Source organism: Typha angustifolia, chromosome 14 (assembly GCF_048772165.1).
Source record: "Typha angustifolia cultivar Huaian chromosome 14, ASM4877216v1, whole genome shotgun sequence".
In the NCBI taxonomy this organism is placed as follows: Eukaryota; Viridiplantae; Streptophyta; class Magnoliopsida; order Poales; family Typhaceae; genus Typha; species Typha angustifolia.
Window position 1 is genome coordinate 8,159,955 of NC_133252.1, and position 19,529 is coordinate 8,179,483.

The following is a 19,529-nucleotide window of genomic DNA, read 5'->3' on the forward strand; positions in this document are numbered from 1 at the left end:
ACTCCTCCAACGCCATGACGGATAAAGACGAAGAGCTCTCGGTCCTTCTAAAGGAGGGCAAGATGGAGGAGCTCATACCTCTCTTGGAAGAAAATACTATCCCATCCATAAACCCAAAGCTTTGCCTAGTGGGTAAGCTCATCACAGATTGTTCATGCATGTTGCTGGAATCAAAGCAGCGCTCTCGAAAGCCTGGAACCCCGATAGTGAGGTGGAGTTCATAGAGATGGGGAAATACGCCTTCCTATCCTACTCTACTTTGAGTTAGAAAGTGAGCAGATGGAAAACATGGGCCGGGTGCCCCAGGACGTTTAGCAGAGATCTCTTCGGTCTAAACCTTTCCACCCCAACACCCCGGTAGAAGGATGGAACTTCAGTCACTGTAATAACTGGGTGCAATTCCATAGCCTTCCTCTCAAGTATATGTCCCAGAAGACGACGAGGGCGTTGACCATCATGGTGGGAGAACCAGTGGCCAGCGATGCCCTAGACCAAACTAGATGGACCTGTTTTGTTAGATCAAGAATCAAAGTGGATATCACTAAGCCACTCGTCAGCTCCCTTGCGGTTTCCCTCCACAATGGAGTCGATGCGAACATCGTCGTCAGATATGAGAGGGTACCTAGGCACTGCACCTTTTGAGGTCAGGTGGGGCATGATTTAAACACCTAGATGTTTAGATCGGCGCTGGAAGACAAGGCAAAAGAAGAGTTTCCTATACACCTGCATACAAAGCTCGTTGATCTCCTTAAGCCAAGATTTTTGCATTTGGGGCGCTTACAATCGTCACCGAAAGCTGCGGCCATCCATGGCAAAAGCCACCATCCTCCTCCCAGCATGCCACATTCCTCACTGGGGAACAACCAACACTATAGTAAGACAACCTCCCCACTCGATGCGTCGAGCAGCCCAGGCCAAGCACTTATTCATGTCAACGTGTCGACCGCAAATTGCTCCCCGGCTAGAGACTTAAATGCAACTTTCAAAGCTGCTTGTACACCTATCGACTTAGACACCAAGCAGTGATCCCAGCTCGAAAATCCCACCACTCCATAGCCTGTCAACGTCCCAATCAGCATCCTGGAAACAGCTTGCACTCCCACTACGAGTTTTTGACCAAAGTAGCCCTCTTCTAATATATTTTATTTTTTTTACCAAAGTTAACCTTAGAGCATCTCCGAGGGAGGGCAGTTCCAAATATAGAGCTAAGAGCCCAGTCCGTTGCGTTGGCTCCATATTTATTATTTAATTAATATAATATTATATATATATACATATATATATATATATATATACATATATATATATATATATATACATATATATATATATATATATATATGTTAAATTATTTAATAAGACCTCTTAATATTATTATTTTTTAATAAAAAATATATGTTTATAAAACTCTCATCGATATCTTTATAATAAGACTAATATTCAATAGTTTCACACATAATTTTAAATTACTATTTTTTTAATTAAAAACATCAAAATTATATTATATAAAATAAAAATAAAATATTTAAAACAACTTAAATAATTTAATATTAGACTTATTTTATAGATCTCGATGAGAGCATTCTAATGATACTATTTTGGTTAAAAATTGATTAGGAAAATTAATTATATATTCAGTTTAATTAATTAGATTATTTAATAAAGGATACGGATGGTATTTCCAAAAGTTGAATAGTATTGGGGTTGGGCTCCAAATTTTTAGATGGGGCTCCAAATTTGGAGCTCCACTGTAGCTGGCTCCAAATTTGGAGCCCCATTTGGAGTTCGATTGGAGCTCCATCGGGCTCCAAATTTGGGGTTTTGGAGTCCGGTTGGAGATGCTCTTATTAGGGATCTAATTTATTATAGTCCTAACAAAAATACTAAACAATTAGTATTTTATCGCTAAGCAAAAATGCTGATCAGTTTAGTATTTTTATCTAGTCCTAAAATATTAAAGTGATTAATATTTTATATATATAAATCTCTTAAACTTAATCTTTCGGTAGTTAAGAAAAAAAATGTCTAGCTATAAAAATACTAATCAGATTAGCATTTTTAAAAACGTTAATTAGTTTAGCATTTTTATTAGGACTACAGTGAATTTGATGTGATTCGAACTAGATCGGATCACCTCGAAAGACATTCAACTCAATGGATTGAGTCTATTTATCTTATTTTCTATTTGGTTTAGTTAAAATCTTATTAGGTAGATTTTATTTAATTAACTAAATCCATCTTTGCGCAGTTTTCAAAAAAATATTCTATAGACATCCGAATAATATAAGACCGTTAGCCTTTACATCTCCCTCATCCTCCTTTACCAACCTCTTTCGTCGGCATAGTCTCGTCTAGCTTCTAATCTCCCACTTCCGCCGATCCCTTTAGTCTTATAGAGTATGCCTACTTCTCTCTCTTCGTGTCCCTATCTTAACCGTTTCTATCTCCCATAAGGATTTTACCATAATTGTAGGCCAATCATAGCCTTCAACCATCTATCACATCCGCATCCGCAAACCACCACCACCATCATCGATTGCTGAGCTACCTCCATCAACTCTTAGCCTTAACTCCATCATCACCTTCATCCTATACCTAGGAATTCGTGCCTCCACCCACGGATCTCAAATCCCATGAATATCTGAATCTCAACTGTTACAAATCGGATCACGTCGGTTCATAACAATTAGTATCAAAGCCAACGATCCCCCGACCGTCATAGCTACAACAAGATCGAAGGCAACAAAATAAACGAGCAAGAAAGGCATGCAGATGGACCACACAGCTTCGTCAAGATCGCCATCTCCACCGAGCTCATGAGGTCGGACAAAAGGCCCTCCCGATCTCTCGCAAACCTCAGTGCTCATGGCATCCTTGCGAACATGAACCAAAGTTGTTCAAGGTGTATACCTGATTATACCAACCGTGGGGAAGGTAATCAAGGCGGCATACTGACGAGAGCAAGCACAGCCATCGAACTAGATCAAGTCATGGTAATAGAGGCTAAACCTGCACTGAGGGCACCTCCACAATATGGCGAAAGACCACCAAGGTATACATCACCATCAAAGGAGACCTTGCTGCCCACACCGATAGCTAGGAATCCTAAAGCAGTCATCAACCATTACAAATGGCCACCTGAGCCGCTAATTGAGGACATTAAAGCTTTGAAAGATATCGAGGATCCGATACCTTGACAGCCCGATCGTGGCTACCTACCAAGTTCCTTACCAATCTAAAGGACAACCTCCTCAGCCCATAAGCGATGTGCCAAAGCCTAAACTGATCAGCCCTTACGTGAGGCGAGTTAAATCTTAGCTTTGGACTAATTGGTCTAGCACCATTTAGCGGGCTACATTATATTACACTTGGCGGAGCATGGCCTCCTCGGCAAATAGTGAATGTTTGAAAACCCCCATGAACACCTTGAGGATAAGGTGAAAGAAAGCATGGTGAAATGATGCGATTCTGACTAGATCGGATCACCTCGAAAGACATTGGCCTCAATAGATTGAGTCTAATTATCTTATTTGCTATTTGGTTTAGTTGGAGTCTTAGTAGGTTAGGATTTTATTTATTTGGCACGATCTCATCTAACTTCTAATATCTCTCTCCTCCTTCGTCTCCTTATCTTAATCATCTCTATCTCTCATGCAGTTTTTATCATAGTTATAGGTCAATCATAGCTTTCAACCATCTATCTTATCTACATCCACGAACTACCAATACTATCATCGATTGCTGAGCTACCTCCATCAACTACTTATCTTTCACCCTATCATTACCTCCATCCTATACCTAAGAATTCATGCCTCCACCCACGAATCTCAAATCCTGTGTAGATCTAAATCTCAATCACTACGAATCGGATCAAGCCAGTTCGTAATAGAATTAGACCTTATTTGATAATAAGTTTGAAAGGTAGTCCATTTCAATTTTAAAAAAAAAGTAAAAAAATGTCTACTTTGGTTGAAATCTATAAGATGTCAACATGCTTGTGACCCAATCCAAATCTAAGAGAGCCTCTCCTCTTTCCTATTCCTATCACTTTGCTATTGGCCGCCGTCTCCAAACTCACTAGCCACGTACAAATGCTTATCCAAACCAACACTCAAATTAGAAGTGCTACCCCATGCCATAGTAAACCATCAAAAACTCCCCACATAGATGATACTCCTCCACACCATGCAAACCCTAACACTACCAAACTTCTCTCACCTTAAGAAAACTCTAGGCTATTCCTATAGGCAAATACCAAAAGCCCATGCACCTCCCCTTCAAACGAAAGAATGCAAATAGTTCCACCAAGGACCACTCCCTCCACCAACTCCCCTAACAAAAAGAAGGTTTTCTCTCTCCTTCATTCTCCTCCTAAATGGCCATTCACACTCAACTCTCCTCAGTAAGATGGAGCTTCCTACGTCTCCCATGCAAGCAAAGCAGCACAAATTGAGGTGCCACAAAAATCCTCATGAAACTACTCTACTAGAATTGTCGAGGCTATGAAGGGCAGTCGATAATCCAAAATCTCATAAGCATCTTTTAGACAACAAAGGCTAGTGTTGCCTTCCTCTCTAAAATAAAATGCATATGGGCCTCTGGCTGCTGTGGGATGACAAGATCAAGATTGATATTTTGGAAATCAACTCAAGCTTCATCTTCAATGGACATGTCTCTGATGAGGACTGGCTGTTCAAGAGGGGCTACAGAGATCCCAACCACTTGGATAACTGCTCTCTCTAGGAAAGGATTGATTTCTATTCTAGCTCCCCCTCCTCTCTTTATTATATGGGAGATTTCAATGTCATAGCTATGAGAGTCGCGACCTCCCCCACCTCATACTATAGCCTCAACACATTTGCAACCTAGATCAGTTTAGCCATCTTAATGGATCTCGAGTTTGTAGGACCTGCTTTCACTAGGTCCAATAGGAGAATGTCTTGTCAACTTATAACCCACTCCTTTTTGACTCTGCTCCTACTAAAAGTACAAGAGGCATAGATTTAGACTAGAGAACTGGTGGTCCACCATTATCTCTTATACCGCTTAGTGCAAAGAAGCTTGGACGTCCACCTTCAAGCCTTATAGAGCCTTCAATAGCAACTTGTTTTCAACAGTCCACCAAGTTGAAAACCTAGGCTTAGAATAATGTAGGTAACCTATGACAACGTCTCAAGCTCATTGAAGATGAAATACTCAACATCCAAAGCAATGCAAGTGACAAGGCTGATTGGATTCACGAGAGGGCCCTTAGGTCACTGTATGATGACCTTCCTCTCAAGGAGGAGATATGTTGCCAGTAGGGATCATGGACAAAATGGCTTTGCTGCAGAGACAAAAATAATAAATTCTTCCATACCACTACTACCTCTCACAAAAGGAGAAGCACCATTGATTCTCTGTGTAGATGGCTAGGAATGGACTCAAAGCCAAACGAGAATCAAAGATACTTTTGTTCACCACTTCAAAAATATGTTTACATCCACAAATCCTCCTTCCATCATGTCCAGCAATGCAGACTACCTTCCAAGCCAGGAAAAATTTTGCCTGGTACTACGTATTGTGCTAATTTTGAAAACAGAATCAGTAACCAAGGTGGGAGATTTTCGGCCAATAAGTCTCTGTAACATCTCCTACAAGATTATATCCAAGCTCCTAGCTCAGCGACTAATGCCTCATCTTGACAGACTTATTTTGAAATACCAAAATCCCTTCAGTCCAAGTAAGCTGATCTCTAAAAACTGTGTCATTGTGTAAGAAGTTCTTCGATATTTGAAAAACTCCAAAAGAAAGTGTGGAGCATACATACTTAAAGATTACCTCTTCAAGGCTCTTGATAGGATGGAGTGGTTCTTCATAGCCAACTACCTTATGCTCCACGGGATACCAGACAAATCTCTTCACCAAGCTGATCTTGGAGTGCATCTCAACATCATCTTTAGCCATCAAGATCAATGTGATACACTTAGTTATATTCTTTTCTTATTGCATTAGGTGTTTATTTTTATTAAAATAAAATTTCTATAGGTCGCGTTCGAACGCTTGTGAATGCTTTGTGAACGCTTGTGAACGCTTTGTGAATGCTTGTGAAAGCCCGTGTTCGAACGACTTGTGAACGCTTGTGTCGCGTTCCCAAATCCAGAGAAGGGGCTTTTTGAGCGCGTTTGAACGTGATCGGGTGCGTTTGAACACGATCGACGGGAATCCTCTAGAATTATGATTTCATATTATTTTAGGACTTGTTGGTTAGCCTCTATAAATATATGGATGGCAACCAACTTCATAATGTTATTGGATTCTTGATTTCTTGCCTCTCTTCTCTCTAGACTCCTCTCTCCTCCGTCTTTACCATCCTTCCACCTCTACCGTTGGCAAGGTTTCTCCTCGCTACTAATCTCCCCCGTTTGTCGAGTCACCCCTCTTCTTTGGGATCTCGACCACTTCGTTCCCTTCGTCTACTTTCCTTAATCACTTCCACAATCTACCCTCATCTCCATACTCATCCATAACCCTAACATCCACTCCACCCGTCACCACCACCATCACCCACGTTATTCCGTGTTTTTGTCCCTGCTACAGTTCTAATCTACGAAGGGTGTAAATATAAAAATTGTAGATTAGGAAGTTACGGATCCAACCCAATTATGTTTCGTAATTCTCTGACTACCGAAGAATATCTAAATAATATTTTCCTACGATTCCGCAGATTATTCTGTAATAAATTCAGATCTTAAGGAATTATTCCGTAACCGATCTTTTGGTTCTAGAACCTATCAATTTGGTATCAGAGCCTATCAATTCAGTATCAGAGCTTATCAATTGGTATCAGAGCCTATCAAATTGGTATTATAGTCTATCACAATGGAGAAGCAAATGGATACTTCACCCTGTCGAGAGGGCTTCGCCAAGGCTACCCTCTCTCACCTTACTTATCTAACCTCAACTCAAATGTCCTCTCCGTTATGTTGAAAGATTGGATAACAAGAAAAACCTTAGTTGGCATAAGAATCTCCAAAGCAACCCCTCCTCTCACCCATTTGATGTTTGCAAATGACTTATTACTCTTTGAAAAAGTCAGTCCAAGTGTGTCTCGCATCTCAAAAGAATTATAGACAAATACTGCTCCTACTCAAGTTAAGCCTTAAATTATGACAATTATGCTATCCTCTTTGGTAAGGCCACTGAAAGTACTAACCGCAAGGAGGTTAAGAAAAGACTACAAGTAAGGCAACTTGACATAGGTGAGTTATAACTGGGCAATCTGCTCATTAGCACCAAGTCAAGAGTTGCCACTCTAAATTTCATCAAGGAGAAGTTTTAGCATAAGCTCTCAGGTTGAAAAGCTAGATGCCTATCTCATGCTAGAAGACTGGTTCTCGTTAAATTAACTATAGGTTCAATATCTATATATTTCATGGCCACCATCCTCTTCCCCAAAACCACCATCAAGTCACCCACTTCACTAGTGAGGAACTTCTGGTGGCGGTTCAAAGAGCCCAATAGACATATCTATCTAATTAGTTGGGATGACATCTGCAGGCCTACTAATAGCAGTGGGCTTGGAATTAGATAGTTGGATTTGGTTAATCAAGCTATGGTGCTCAAGCTAGCATGCAGACTAATTCAGGACAAGAATAGCATCTATACTACAATTATGAAAGCAAGGTACTTCCTTAACAGTAGTTTCTAGGATGCTACCCCTGCCAAGGAGCATCCCGGACTTGGCGCTTATTATTCAGGTGCGCAGCTCACTCCACTGCAACTCAAGATGGATGGTTGGCGACGGGATAGATATAACATCACAAATGACAACAGAATCCCAATGCATGACCTATCCATCCTTACTCTACCTACAGGAATAACTCATGTTGAAGATCTCATCAAAGAAGGTCAATGGGATGTCCTGCTAACTAGCATCTTCTCTAGTGAAGTTGCAAATACCACCCTTAACACTTATGTAGGGATGGGTTCTGTAACAACCCAATCTTAAAAAAAAAAAAAAAAAAAAAAAAAAAAAAATTCTGGGCACGACGCGACCGGCCACACTGTGGCCGGCCTCGTGCCCATGCAAGCTGCGCATGCAGCTTGCGTGGTGGGGGCGCCACGCGCCCGCTGTCGCTGCCGCAGCCAATGGGCTGCGACCAGCTGGCCGCGGCGTGCCCCGGCGCCGCCGCAAACCGCCCCCCCTCACCGCCTTCCCTCTCTCTCTTTAAATCTCTCTCTCTCTCTCTCTCTCCCGTTTGGTCTCTCTCTAAACCTCTCTCTCTCTCTCGCCGAGGCCGGACTCGCCGCCGCCGCCACCTCCACGAGCGCCGGTGAGCTCTTTCTCCTCCTCTCTCTTCTTCTCTCTTCTCTCTCTCTCTCTCTCTCTCTCTCTCTCTCTCTCTCTTTCTCTTTTTCTTACCTTGGGCTCGGGCCCGTCGGAGCCGAGCCGCCGGCGAGAGGCCGGCAGCTGGCTGGCCACCAGCTGCCGGTGCCCTCCCCGCCGGCCCGGGTCCGCACCTCCCTCCTCCTTCTTCCCTTCTTCTCTTTTCTTTTCTTCTCTTCTTCTTCTTCTTCCTTTCTTCCTTCTTCTTTCTTCTTCATCTTCCTCAGCTTTTTCCCTTCTGCAATAGTGCTGGGCTCGGCCCAGCACTGTAGCAGACAGTGCCGAGCCCAGCACTGTGACAAGGGATTGCTCCCTTTTTAATTTGTTTATATTAATTATATGATTTAGTTTTTAAAATTTAGGTGAATCAGTTATCTGGATGATAGATTATTTTAATAATTTATACTCTCTAGCATAAGCATTAGTTAAGTATTATTAGTATAATAATTTATTAATTATAATTATAAGTACTTGCATATGATTATATATAGTATAACCACTGTTTATTAGATTAATATATGTAATCATATAGATAATAATCTTATATTTTATATAGTTAGTTTTATTAAAAATAATTAAATTTAATAAGTTTCTATTAATGTTTATGTATGCTTATACATGCATATATTTAATACATTTGAGTATACAATGTGTTTCTAGCAACTTATCATTATTATTATATATTATTTTCTATGCAATAAAATGTTGAGCTCAGATAATCATTTTTATATTTATGAATAATGATTAATATATGTATGATTAGTAACTAGTTAAGTAAAAGTAATAATTGCCATATAATTGAATAAGGTTATTATAATTATATATATAAGGTATATCAAGTTATTTAATAAAATCAAATAATTTATTATTATATTACACCAATGAATTCTAAATGGGATAAATGGCTAACATCATATTATTTAAATATTTTCAGACTCCGAACCCTCTTATTTGAGACCCCGTGGACCTTGCTAGCGATGAGTGTCACTCGGTTACCTAACGGACGTGAGAGATGCGTGGTTTGTATCTTCTGATCAGACTGTGAGTAGTCTTATCCCCTAGATCCCTTTCTCAAATTAGGATTTATTATATATTATGTACATGCATGTTTTGGCCTCCAGCATGATTATATGACTTTATATAGAGATGATTTCAGTCGAGCATATATTTTATCATGCATTTGATTAGACTGATCTGGGATATGAGTACATTGGTGATATATAGAGATGATTGGAGATGATTATGCTATTATGGTTTTATGTCGGGATGATCTCTATCATGAGTATGCATGTGATAGATTAGCATGAGTATGCATGTGTTAGATACATGGTTGGAGTTTGCATTACATCATTTTTCTCTCGGCTTCTTTACCACATAAATTCCTGAGTTGTATGATCTGTTGTCGTACTAGATATATGCATATGATTTATCATGTATAGGAAATCATAAAAGTACATGTGTATGTGACGTGATGTGATGTGATGTGATGGCTGGAACGGTATCTGGTCCGGACTGGTACTGGACATACTCTTAGCGTATGGCAGAGTATGGTGATGGCTGATAGTTGTACTCTTAGCGTATGACAGGGTACAACTATCATTGATATACCCTTAGCGTATGGCAGGGTATGATTACTTTCTTCAGAGATACCATTAGCGTATGGCAGGGTATGATTTATCTACAGAGATACTATTAGCGTATGACAGGGTATGCTCTGAGCTTGTGACATGATGTGTATCGAGTTTGGGGCCGGGTACCGTAGTCCAGCATGGTGGATGATATTCAGAGTTGAGACGGATGATTGTGATAGTGAGAGATATGTGAATTATATCTGGCTCTGACATATATGATTATCTAATAATTGGCATGCATCATGCATCATCATTGTTGTAACTAGTATCATTGGATCATAATTGTTATACATGATATGGTGTTATATTCGGTGATGTTATATGGTAATTTCATCATGTTATATAATTTCGGTTGAGGATATAATATGGTCATTCATGAGAACTGATTTCATTCATATATATGTCATTGAGGATACATATATATATATATGTTCATACATGACATCATACTGCTTTCTGATTCATATTATCCAGTACATGATTTACTCTCTGTTTGGTCTCACTGATTCGGGGTAAGGCCTATTCACTGAGCCTTTTGCTCATGACTCTCTTTATTTCTTTTCTAACCCCTCAGATTTGTGATACGTGATAGCGACTTGAGAAGATATTTTAGAGCGATGATGAGGTGAGCTATAGATGCGAGATGGTATAGATGATAGTTTATATAGAAATCGAGTTGTACCAATATTTGATATTTGTACTCTTTTGTATTAGACAATGATTTGTATAATATAGGTCGAATCATAGTGTACCCTTGTATTAGTTATTTTAGTTGTATCTTGATGGTTTGTTGTGGCATGTGTGGGTCCTGCCAGATTATGTGGCGGTCTAGTGTATATTATTGTGGACTTTGATATTCATATACTAACAGGTTTATTTGGTTAAGAGTATGATTTATTTGGTGATGGATTATGTGATCATGGATATGTTAGCAGGTGTTATTTGATGATGTCATGATTGTATGTGCACAGGAGTGTATCTGTGCGTGACGGGCCCCGCCCGACCTGTCGCGTGCGCCGCACGTGCCGTGTGGGCGCGTGTGCGTGCACGTGCCCGTGCCGGGCGAGGGCGTTACAGTTCAGTTGGTATCAGAGCCTAGGTTTAAGGATGATCTGGCAAACCATCAAGATAGTAGTTGTCGGTTTATTTTAGGGCTACCCTAGTAGTCAATCTCAATCAGTTTGATATTAATTGGTTGAGATAGGAATCTAGGTTGTGATGTTAAGATTATTAAGTTTTGATACTTGTCGATATTTATAGAAATAATGAGTTATTTGCTATATTTGTACCTTATTGTATCAGATGATGAGTTATATAGTATATGTCAGATTTTTATAGCACTCGTGTATCAGCTGTTTAGTTGTATCTTGATGGTTTGTTGTGGCCTGTATGGGTCCTGCCAGATTATGTAGCGGTCTAGTGTTTATTATTGTGGACTTGGATATTCATATGTTAACAGATTTATTTGATTGACAGTACGATTTATTCGACAATGGATTGTGTGATCATGGATATGTTAGTAGGTGTTATTTGATAATGTCATGTTTATAGGTGCACAGGAGAGTATCTGTGCGTGACGGGCCCCGCCCGACCTGTCTTGTGCGCCGCGCGTGCTGTGTGGGCGCGTGGGCGTGCACGTGCCGTGCCGGGCGGGGGCGTTACAGGTTCCACCCTAGTGAGATAGGCTAATATGGATGTTGTCCAAGAACGAGGACTTCTCAATAAAGGCAGTCTTTAAAATCATCTCTAGTAGTAGCTAGACAACTTCAACTTCAAACCCAATAGACAAATCGCTCTGGAATCTTATATGGAAGAATAAATTGATCACCCAAGGGTTAATTCCTTCTTATGGCGCTGCCTTGTTCCAGGGAAAGAGGTTCTCACACGGTAGATTTCAGCACTTAGTGATGAGGTTGCACACTTTGCAAGCAAGAGTCGAAATTGATGGATCATCTATTTCTAAAGTGCAATTTTGCTAGGGTAGCATGGTTAAAGGTGCTGGATCTTTGCCTCGGTCAGGCTTCTCATACCCTGTAAGGATGGATTATCGACTCAAGTGTCACCCTTTTCCTCGGAGAACATGGCACTTCTTCTCACTTCCCTTTGGGCTATCCGAAAAATTATAAACAACTTGAACACCCCTACCCTCCCGAAAGTGTGGCTTCTATCACTACCAAGGCAATAACTCAATCTCTTGCGATGGAAGATGATACACAACTGAACTTTTTAGCTATGATCTCTAGGCTTGGCAGTTGCAATGATACGTGCAATAGTGGGGATTTTCTTTGCTGTGTGGCGGTCTCAGACTTCTATCCCGTAGCTACCCAGAGGTTTTCTAGATGGCAAAATGTGTTTTCCTCCAGCACTGTAGCAGTAGTTCATATGGTGAAGCCATAGCTGTCTTAGAGGGGCTCAAAGAGTTCCTTAGAAGCAACTAGAGCTTGATGGTCAAAGCAGCCAATAAGCAATAGCTCAAGATTAATTGGATGATCTCAAATATGATCTAGGATTGAATCAGCATCCTCCCAGCTCACCATATTTTTTAGGTCTCCCACACAAGTAGGGTTAATAACTTTTCTGCACACAAACTTGTAACGGACTTTGCAATGTATAGTTTGATCCGCATTAAGATCTTCATGTAAAGTCAGCTTTTAATGCATTTGGTCCATGGACCTTCTTCAAAAAAAGAAAGAAAGAAAAGAAAATGCCGTCATGGAGTATTATACTCTTAATGTGCGCAGTAGCAGGTGCACGTTTGATTGCAGAAGTTCATTAATTGGAGCAATAAGTACTTGATAATTGGACACACCTCACGAAACTTTAAAGAAAAGTTTTCCATCATGTTAGGCACAAACATCTAAGCAATTCCTGACTGAATTGAGAAAGAAAGAAAGAAAGAAAGAAAGAAAGAAAGAAAGAAAGAAAGATAATTAAATTAATTAATTTGATCTAATCACTCTTGTGATTGAATAAATCCTTCTTATCAGCTGTGATTGAATTGGATAGAAAAAAGATCAAATTTAGTTGAAGATTATGTCGCAAATCCATTCATGAATCGTGCTCATTAGACATTAGTGCATCCAGGTAATCTGGACGTCTAAGATTACGACATCATCTAAAGTCGTATTAATTTGTTGGATAATTCCGGTTGACCCACGCAAGTTGAGACTTCACTGGTATTATTTGTACCATAGATAACTATATTTGGAACCCATGCCAACTACGCACGCCAATTTGCCATACCACGACCCCATCAAGTGTTGTGTTCCATTTATGGATTTCTTATCTAATTGCCATTGGAATTTTTTTAAATAATATTATTTTTTATTATATTATTTAAAATATCCTAATTGTTATTTTAATATTTTTGCTGTTTCAAAAGTATCAATATGGTTAGTTTTTAACGAAACATTCATAAAATATTTCTGATAGATAATTCTTAACATGTATATAAATGACTAAAAAACCTTCCTTTTATTCAATTCAATGTAAAATAAGTTATCTGTTAGTTTGTCTTGCATAAAAAGATTTTTTTTTTTTTTGTAACATGTTATCACATAATATTAGACACATTCTATCTCACCCGTTTTATATAAGGACAAAAATGTGTTTTTTTTCTTATTACGATTTGGGCTGAGTTCGAGTCCTAGTCTAGATTGAGTATGTGAGTCAGGCAAATCTAAGTGGAGTCCGAGTCCGAGTCGGATCTTTTGTTTATCACATTTTAGATTAGTTGATTGGTTCTTGTATTAGCTTGAGACACTGAATGGTTCACTCTGAACTTATTTAATTATGCATTACTTTGATTGAATCTTAGCTGAGAAAGTAATGAATGATGGGGGATGGTCTATGTTATCTAATTTACTCGCTTCTCCTCCCACCTCCCTTCTTTTCATCTCTCCTCCAACTCTGATGAGAATAACTCCTACAGGAGACGATGTGATGGAGGAAGTCATGGTTGTGGAGGAGGATGGCGAGGTGACTTGGGCTGTGAGAAATATAGAACGAAGGGGGATGATGAGGTGGTTGCAAGGAGAACATAGATAGCAAGAGAGAGAAAGAGAGAGAGAGTGGCAATTTTATAAAGATGTTATGAACTAGATATAGATCGATCCAATCGTAATAAAACTATGAAAATTTAGATGGTAGTAGTCTCATGAGTTAGAGTTCTAGTGGCACTAGTTTTATCTAAATCGGAGATTTGGATGAAAATACATAAATAAAATAATAGAGGAAGGTCAGAAAGGTAAATATCTAATATTGCAGCAGTTGTCGAAGGGTGGCGGACGGTTAAAGGTGGTGGTGCACGGTCGTATAGTAGGATGGCTACTAGAAGAAGGTGGTGGCTAGGGTTTAGGTGCTTAGAAGGGTTCTATGTTTACGATATACTCCTATGAAGATAAAAGCAATCTAATGGCTATGATAAAAATAATAAATATAATAATAAAAAAATAATTAAACTCAATTAATTCTCAATACTTAGATACTTGGATGATTAAAATTCAGCCCCTCTATATATATAGGTCAGGTACAATGAACCATACTCGGACTTAGCCCTAAAGAATTATACGACCTGAACTAGGACTTGCATTAAAACTTACATGACTTAATTGAACATGCCTTAGTGGCTTATATAACTTAATTAAACTTACCTAAGTGTCTTATATGACTTAACTAGACTTGCAGTAAGGGTTTACATAAAAATAAAATAATTAAAAGATACATACACTCGATCTATCGAGCCTAATGTCCTCATGATACAATCCGATCTAACTCGGTTTGTATTAAAATGAGTGGGTTTCATGACCGAGTTGAGGTCATTAAGACAGTGAGAGGAAGCGGTGTATACATGAAATAGGGGAGAATGTTAGAATTGTGGCAGATAGCATAGGTGATGGGAGAGTGACGGGAGTAGGGGAAGAGCTCGGGTGGAGGAGTAGAAGATGATTTGGAGGAGGAGATGGTTAATGGGTAGTGGAGAAGAGTGGGGTGGAGAAAGAGTGTTTTGGGCTAGAAGGCAAATAAGAAATTAATAAAAATAAAATAACTTATTTTATTAACTCACTAGCCTAACCCTCCTACCATTATAAGTAGGGTATTTTAGTATTTTTATCTTTTTTTGTGAACGATATCAAGAGATAAAAGATTTATAATAGTTTAGGAGATCTGCATTTACCAAAAAATTTCAGGGGAGATATATATGTGAAAAACAGTAAAAGTTAAGAAGGTTTAAGTGAGATTATCCTATTAATTTATATGAATATGATACAAGAGTTTCAAAGAATTCACAAATGACATGTCATGGCACATCATTTTTTAGTCTAGCAAGTTAGGCCCATTCGAAGGCCTTAAGGACGTTCAAACGGCTTGTGGAACCACCACATACAGAATGAGATTTCTAATACATACAAATTCTACAAATGTTTGAACTATTTCAAAATAAGATTTCCAACACATAAGTGTTCTATAGATGTTTGAATGGTTTCATAATTTGTCTATAGGTACATTAGCATTTTACACAAGTACAAATGCTTGTTTTAGATGCTTCACGAGGCATGTCGAGTGTTTGAATGGGCCATTGGGCACTCGAATGCCCAAATAAATTCTTATCTTCTAAGATTCTTGTTTTGGAAATGATGCGTGACATCTTGGCTATACCAATATAAAGAGAAAACCCTAGGTCGTACAGCAAATGCATTCATGGAGCTCTACAAGTGTCTTATGAAGAAAGTTGAACAGTCAAAGGATCATCTAAAGATAAGTTTCATTGGAAACCTGTGATCAACGTTTAAATGCTTGCTTGCAGTTTGCTACTGTCTCGAGGGACATAGAGACATATAATTGAACCTCAAGAGTTACTAAAGTCTTCTAATAAAGAACAGAAAGTAGTTTATTGAGGAAAAGTCTAGCATGCTTGTCGTAGATTTAGTTGTTGGTTTTAGTGGATAGTCTATAAATCTTTTTGTAATTGCTACGGTTTACAAAGTGCATTTAATTTTAGAGAAAAGATATGTGATTTTTCCCTTAGGTTATGAAGTCTCTTTCATGTTAAAAATTGCTCCATCTTATGTGGTTCCCTGATGATTCTTTTTTATGTTATTTTACATATTTCTGAGTATCAGTTGCAGGTTGTCATCTCTTAGAGAATATATATATATATATATATATATATATATATATATATATATATATATATATATATATATATATATATATACACTATGTCTTCAGGATAGTGATCACATGATTATAAGAGTTTATATAATCTGACTATTTTTGGATTTAAATCTTAGCGACATAGTTTTAATTGGGACTCAACTCACTCAAATAAAATACTAATTTAGTGAGTAAACTTGCAACTGTAATACATTATTATAATTGTGCTATGCTGGACCACATAAATGAGATCTGAAATTTTCAACAAAAAAGAAAAAAAAATGAACTAAAAAAAAGTGAAAAAAAAAAACAAGAGCATAATTCTAATGGCCGCAATTCATAACAAAAAGTTGATGATAATATCCCCTTACGACGAAATCGCTATATTTACTTGCTAAAATCGATCCAAATTCACTGAAATCAATTGAAACATCACTGCTTCTGATAGAACTCTAAATGGATTGGATTCCACAGATTCATAGATTTCGGTTTCCAAACAAGGATTTTGACTTGGAATATCAATTATTCAAGTCAAAGTTGTAGCGTAAGAAGAACTCCCCGCTGGTTAGGGCTTGAAAACCATATCCAATTAGCTGGCCATCTTAATTAGATAATTGAACTAATTAAACTAAACTTCATCGTCAGCACTATGTCGATAGTATATGAGGAACTCTCGAATATCTTACGACCTCGAGACACAAGTTGGGTTAAGTCAACTTCTATGATGGCAATTAATTAATAACAGGTGTTAGGAGAATTATATAAACGCCTCACATCTCATTCCTGATTGTTACCTGAATCCTCTCATTCCTAGCTCCATGACCTCATCCAACGGTAGTCATCTCCTCCTCCTCTCCCTCCTCCTCCTCAGCACAAGCACAGCCTTGTGCTGCTACACCCACATCTTCAACTTCGGCGACTCCATCGACGACAACGGAAACTGGCTCCACTACGCCCCTGACCCCGGCCCCGTAAGCCAGTTGCCCTACGGCCAGACTTTCTTCGGCTACCCCACCGGCCGCTTCTCCAACGGCAGAATAATCGTCGACTTCATCGGTACGTTCCATATGCTATATATTCTCGAGTTCTTGATCCATGCATGCATAACATATATATATGTATAAATATATATATATATATATATATATATATATATATATATATGGGTGCAGCGGACGCAATGAAGATGCCGTTCTTGACGCCGTATCTCGCCGGGAAGACGGCGCAGGACTTTCGGTACGGTGCCAACTTTGCGGTGGGAGGAGCCACCGCGCTGAACCAAGATTTCTTCAGGGAGAAGGGACTTAGCGTCGAGTTTACACCTTACTCGCTAGAGACTCAGATAAAGTGGTTTAAGAAAGTCTTAAATTTGCTTGGCTCTAAGGAAGCAGGTAATTATTTTTCTTCTCACTTCTTTTGGAAGAAGGTCAACTTCATACCAAGTTGTAGGATTTTCAATGCTTACTACAGTTGTTACACTATAAAATATTCGATTTTGCGTGTTGTTTTATTAATATCTATAAAAACACATGTAAGTTTCATTTCTTAATTAAATAATTATCATATAACTGAGTTAAATTAATATAGATGTAAAATAAATTTATCAAAGTGAAGTTAAGTTTGTACGTGCTACTCTGCATAAAATTTAAGATATCGTAACAATTAAAAATAATATAAAATACAGTAATTTTTGTACTTTTACGAGAATCTCTAGTCTAGTTATATTCATTATGCAATCCACATTTTAAAAATTAAATAAATATGGATATGAATTCACCATTAATCAATCCTTTTTTACTATTAAATTTTTGTCTCACAAATACAGATCGTAGAGAGATTATGAGCAACTCACTTTTTCTGGTGGGAGAGATAGGAGGAAATGACTACAATCAGCCATTTTTTCAAGGCAGAACTATAGAAGAGATATGAACATATGTCCCAAGCGTTATCAATGTCATATCTAGCTCTATCGAGGTAAATCATATTCATTTCAAACTAATTACTTTCGAGTTTTTCTGCATTGTAATATTCCCCCACAAATGAAAAGGGCTAATCTAGAGTTATAAAACTCTTGAGCTTTTGCATTTCCTAGTTAGATGTTTTATGATCTTCTTTTAATAATTCTCCCACCTTGTGGGTTTACATAAAAATTTCATTTAACATATTGGATTAGTTTTAGCTCACCTCATCTTAACATATATATAAAAATCTAAAAAGATATATCCGATCTTGTTCTAGGTAATACTTTTAAAATTTCTCAGTTACTAGCACTATTGCCCACGATGAGCTCATATGTAATGTTTTTACTTTCACAAACATATATTTTGGAACACCAAATCCATAAGATCAATAAAATCCAAAACTATAAATGTTTAATCTCAAAGGTGATCATATTAGAGGAAAGACATAAGAACAATTTAAAAAACTTTTGAAATAAATCAAACTTTCCACTTTTTATTCAATTAATCTAGCTAATATTTTATATATGTTCTTTTGCAGCGTTTGATCAAACTTGGTGCTAAAACTGTGGTTGTTCCTGGAAACTTCCCATTGGGATGCGTACCAGGGTATCTCGTATTGTTTCAAAGTAACAACTCAATAGATTATGATCCAAAAACAAATTGCATCAATTGGTTGAATGAGTTCTCACAGTACCACAACAACGCACTCCAAGTTCAACTAGAAAAGCTTCGCCAACTCTATCCTAATGTGACCATCATCTATGGTGATTATTATGCAGCCACCATGCGCATTACCACTTCTCCTCTTTATTATGGTGAGCTATAATATTTAATTAATTCCCTACAACATGCCATTCTTCACTTTTTTTCTTTTTTTTTTCATGGTATTATGTATGATCGACACCATGGCCTAATGAACAATTAAGTTTTAATTCTTTTTTCTTTCCTCTCTTGTAATTTTCTTTTCTCTCTAACAGCTAACTTATTTTCTTTCATACATAGTATAGCCATAAACTCAAAGGGCAGCTCATATTTTATGCTAAACTAGCAAAGCTTTTGATAACATTTTGTGATGCCTAGCTACGTGTTGAATTAGTTCTTTTTAATACTTGGTTGCAGGATTTGGCGACACACCTTTGATGGCATGTTGTGGAGGTGGTGGTACATACAATACCAACTTTCTCATCAGGTGTGGGGATAATGGATCAACAATTTGTAGCGATCCATCCAAGTTTATTTCCTGGGATGGCTTACACTTAACCGAGGCGACTTACAACTTCCTTGCGCATAGCATACTGGAAGGACCCGATGCTGTCCCTCCTATTATGAACAAATGCAAATGTTGATTGATAAGTCATGAGCTATTCAGCATAACAAAGTCTCCTATGAAACCTTATGTTTGAATAAATCCTA

General features: G+C 38.2%; 1 protein-coding gene across 1 annotated transcript; it reads left to right on the forward strand.

Annotated features, from left to right (window-relative positions):
* The first annotated feature begins 14 nt into the window (after positions 1 to 14).
* On the forward strand, positions 15 to 19,529 carry LOC140775694 (sinapine esterase-like). Its single transcript, XM_073119099.1, has 6 exons — positions 15 to 211; positions 16,970 to 17,211; positions 17,328 to 17,546; positions 17,981 to 18,129; positions 18,655 to 18,931; positions 19,236 to 19,529. The coding sequence occupies exons 1-4, from the start codon at positions 15 to 17 to the stop codon at positions 18,082 to 18,084; spliced, it is 762 nt and encodes a 253-aa protein (XP_072975200.1). The 3' UTR covers positions 18,085 to 18,129; positions 18,655 to 18,931; positions 19,236 to 19,529.

Excerpts from the sequence above, each read along its gene's own strand:
- LOC140775694 (XM_073119099.1), top strand. The coding sequence starts at position 15 with ATGACGGATAAAGACGAAGAGCTCTCGGTCCTTCTAAAGGAGGGCAAG. Across the intron at positions 212-16,969 it reads CCTGGAACCCCGATAGTGAG|CTCCATGACCTCATCCAACG; the intron begins GTGGAGTTCATA and ends TCTCATTCCTAG. Across the intron at positions 17,212-17,327 it reads AATAATCGTCGACTTCATCG|CGGACGCAATGAAGATGCCG; the intron begins GTACGTTCCATA and ends ATATGGGTGCAG.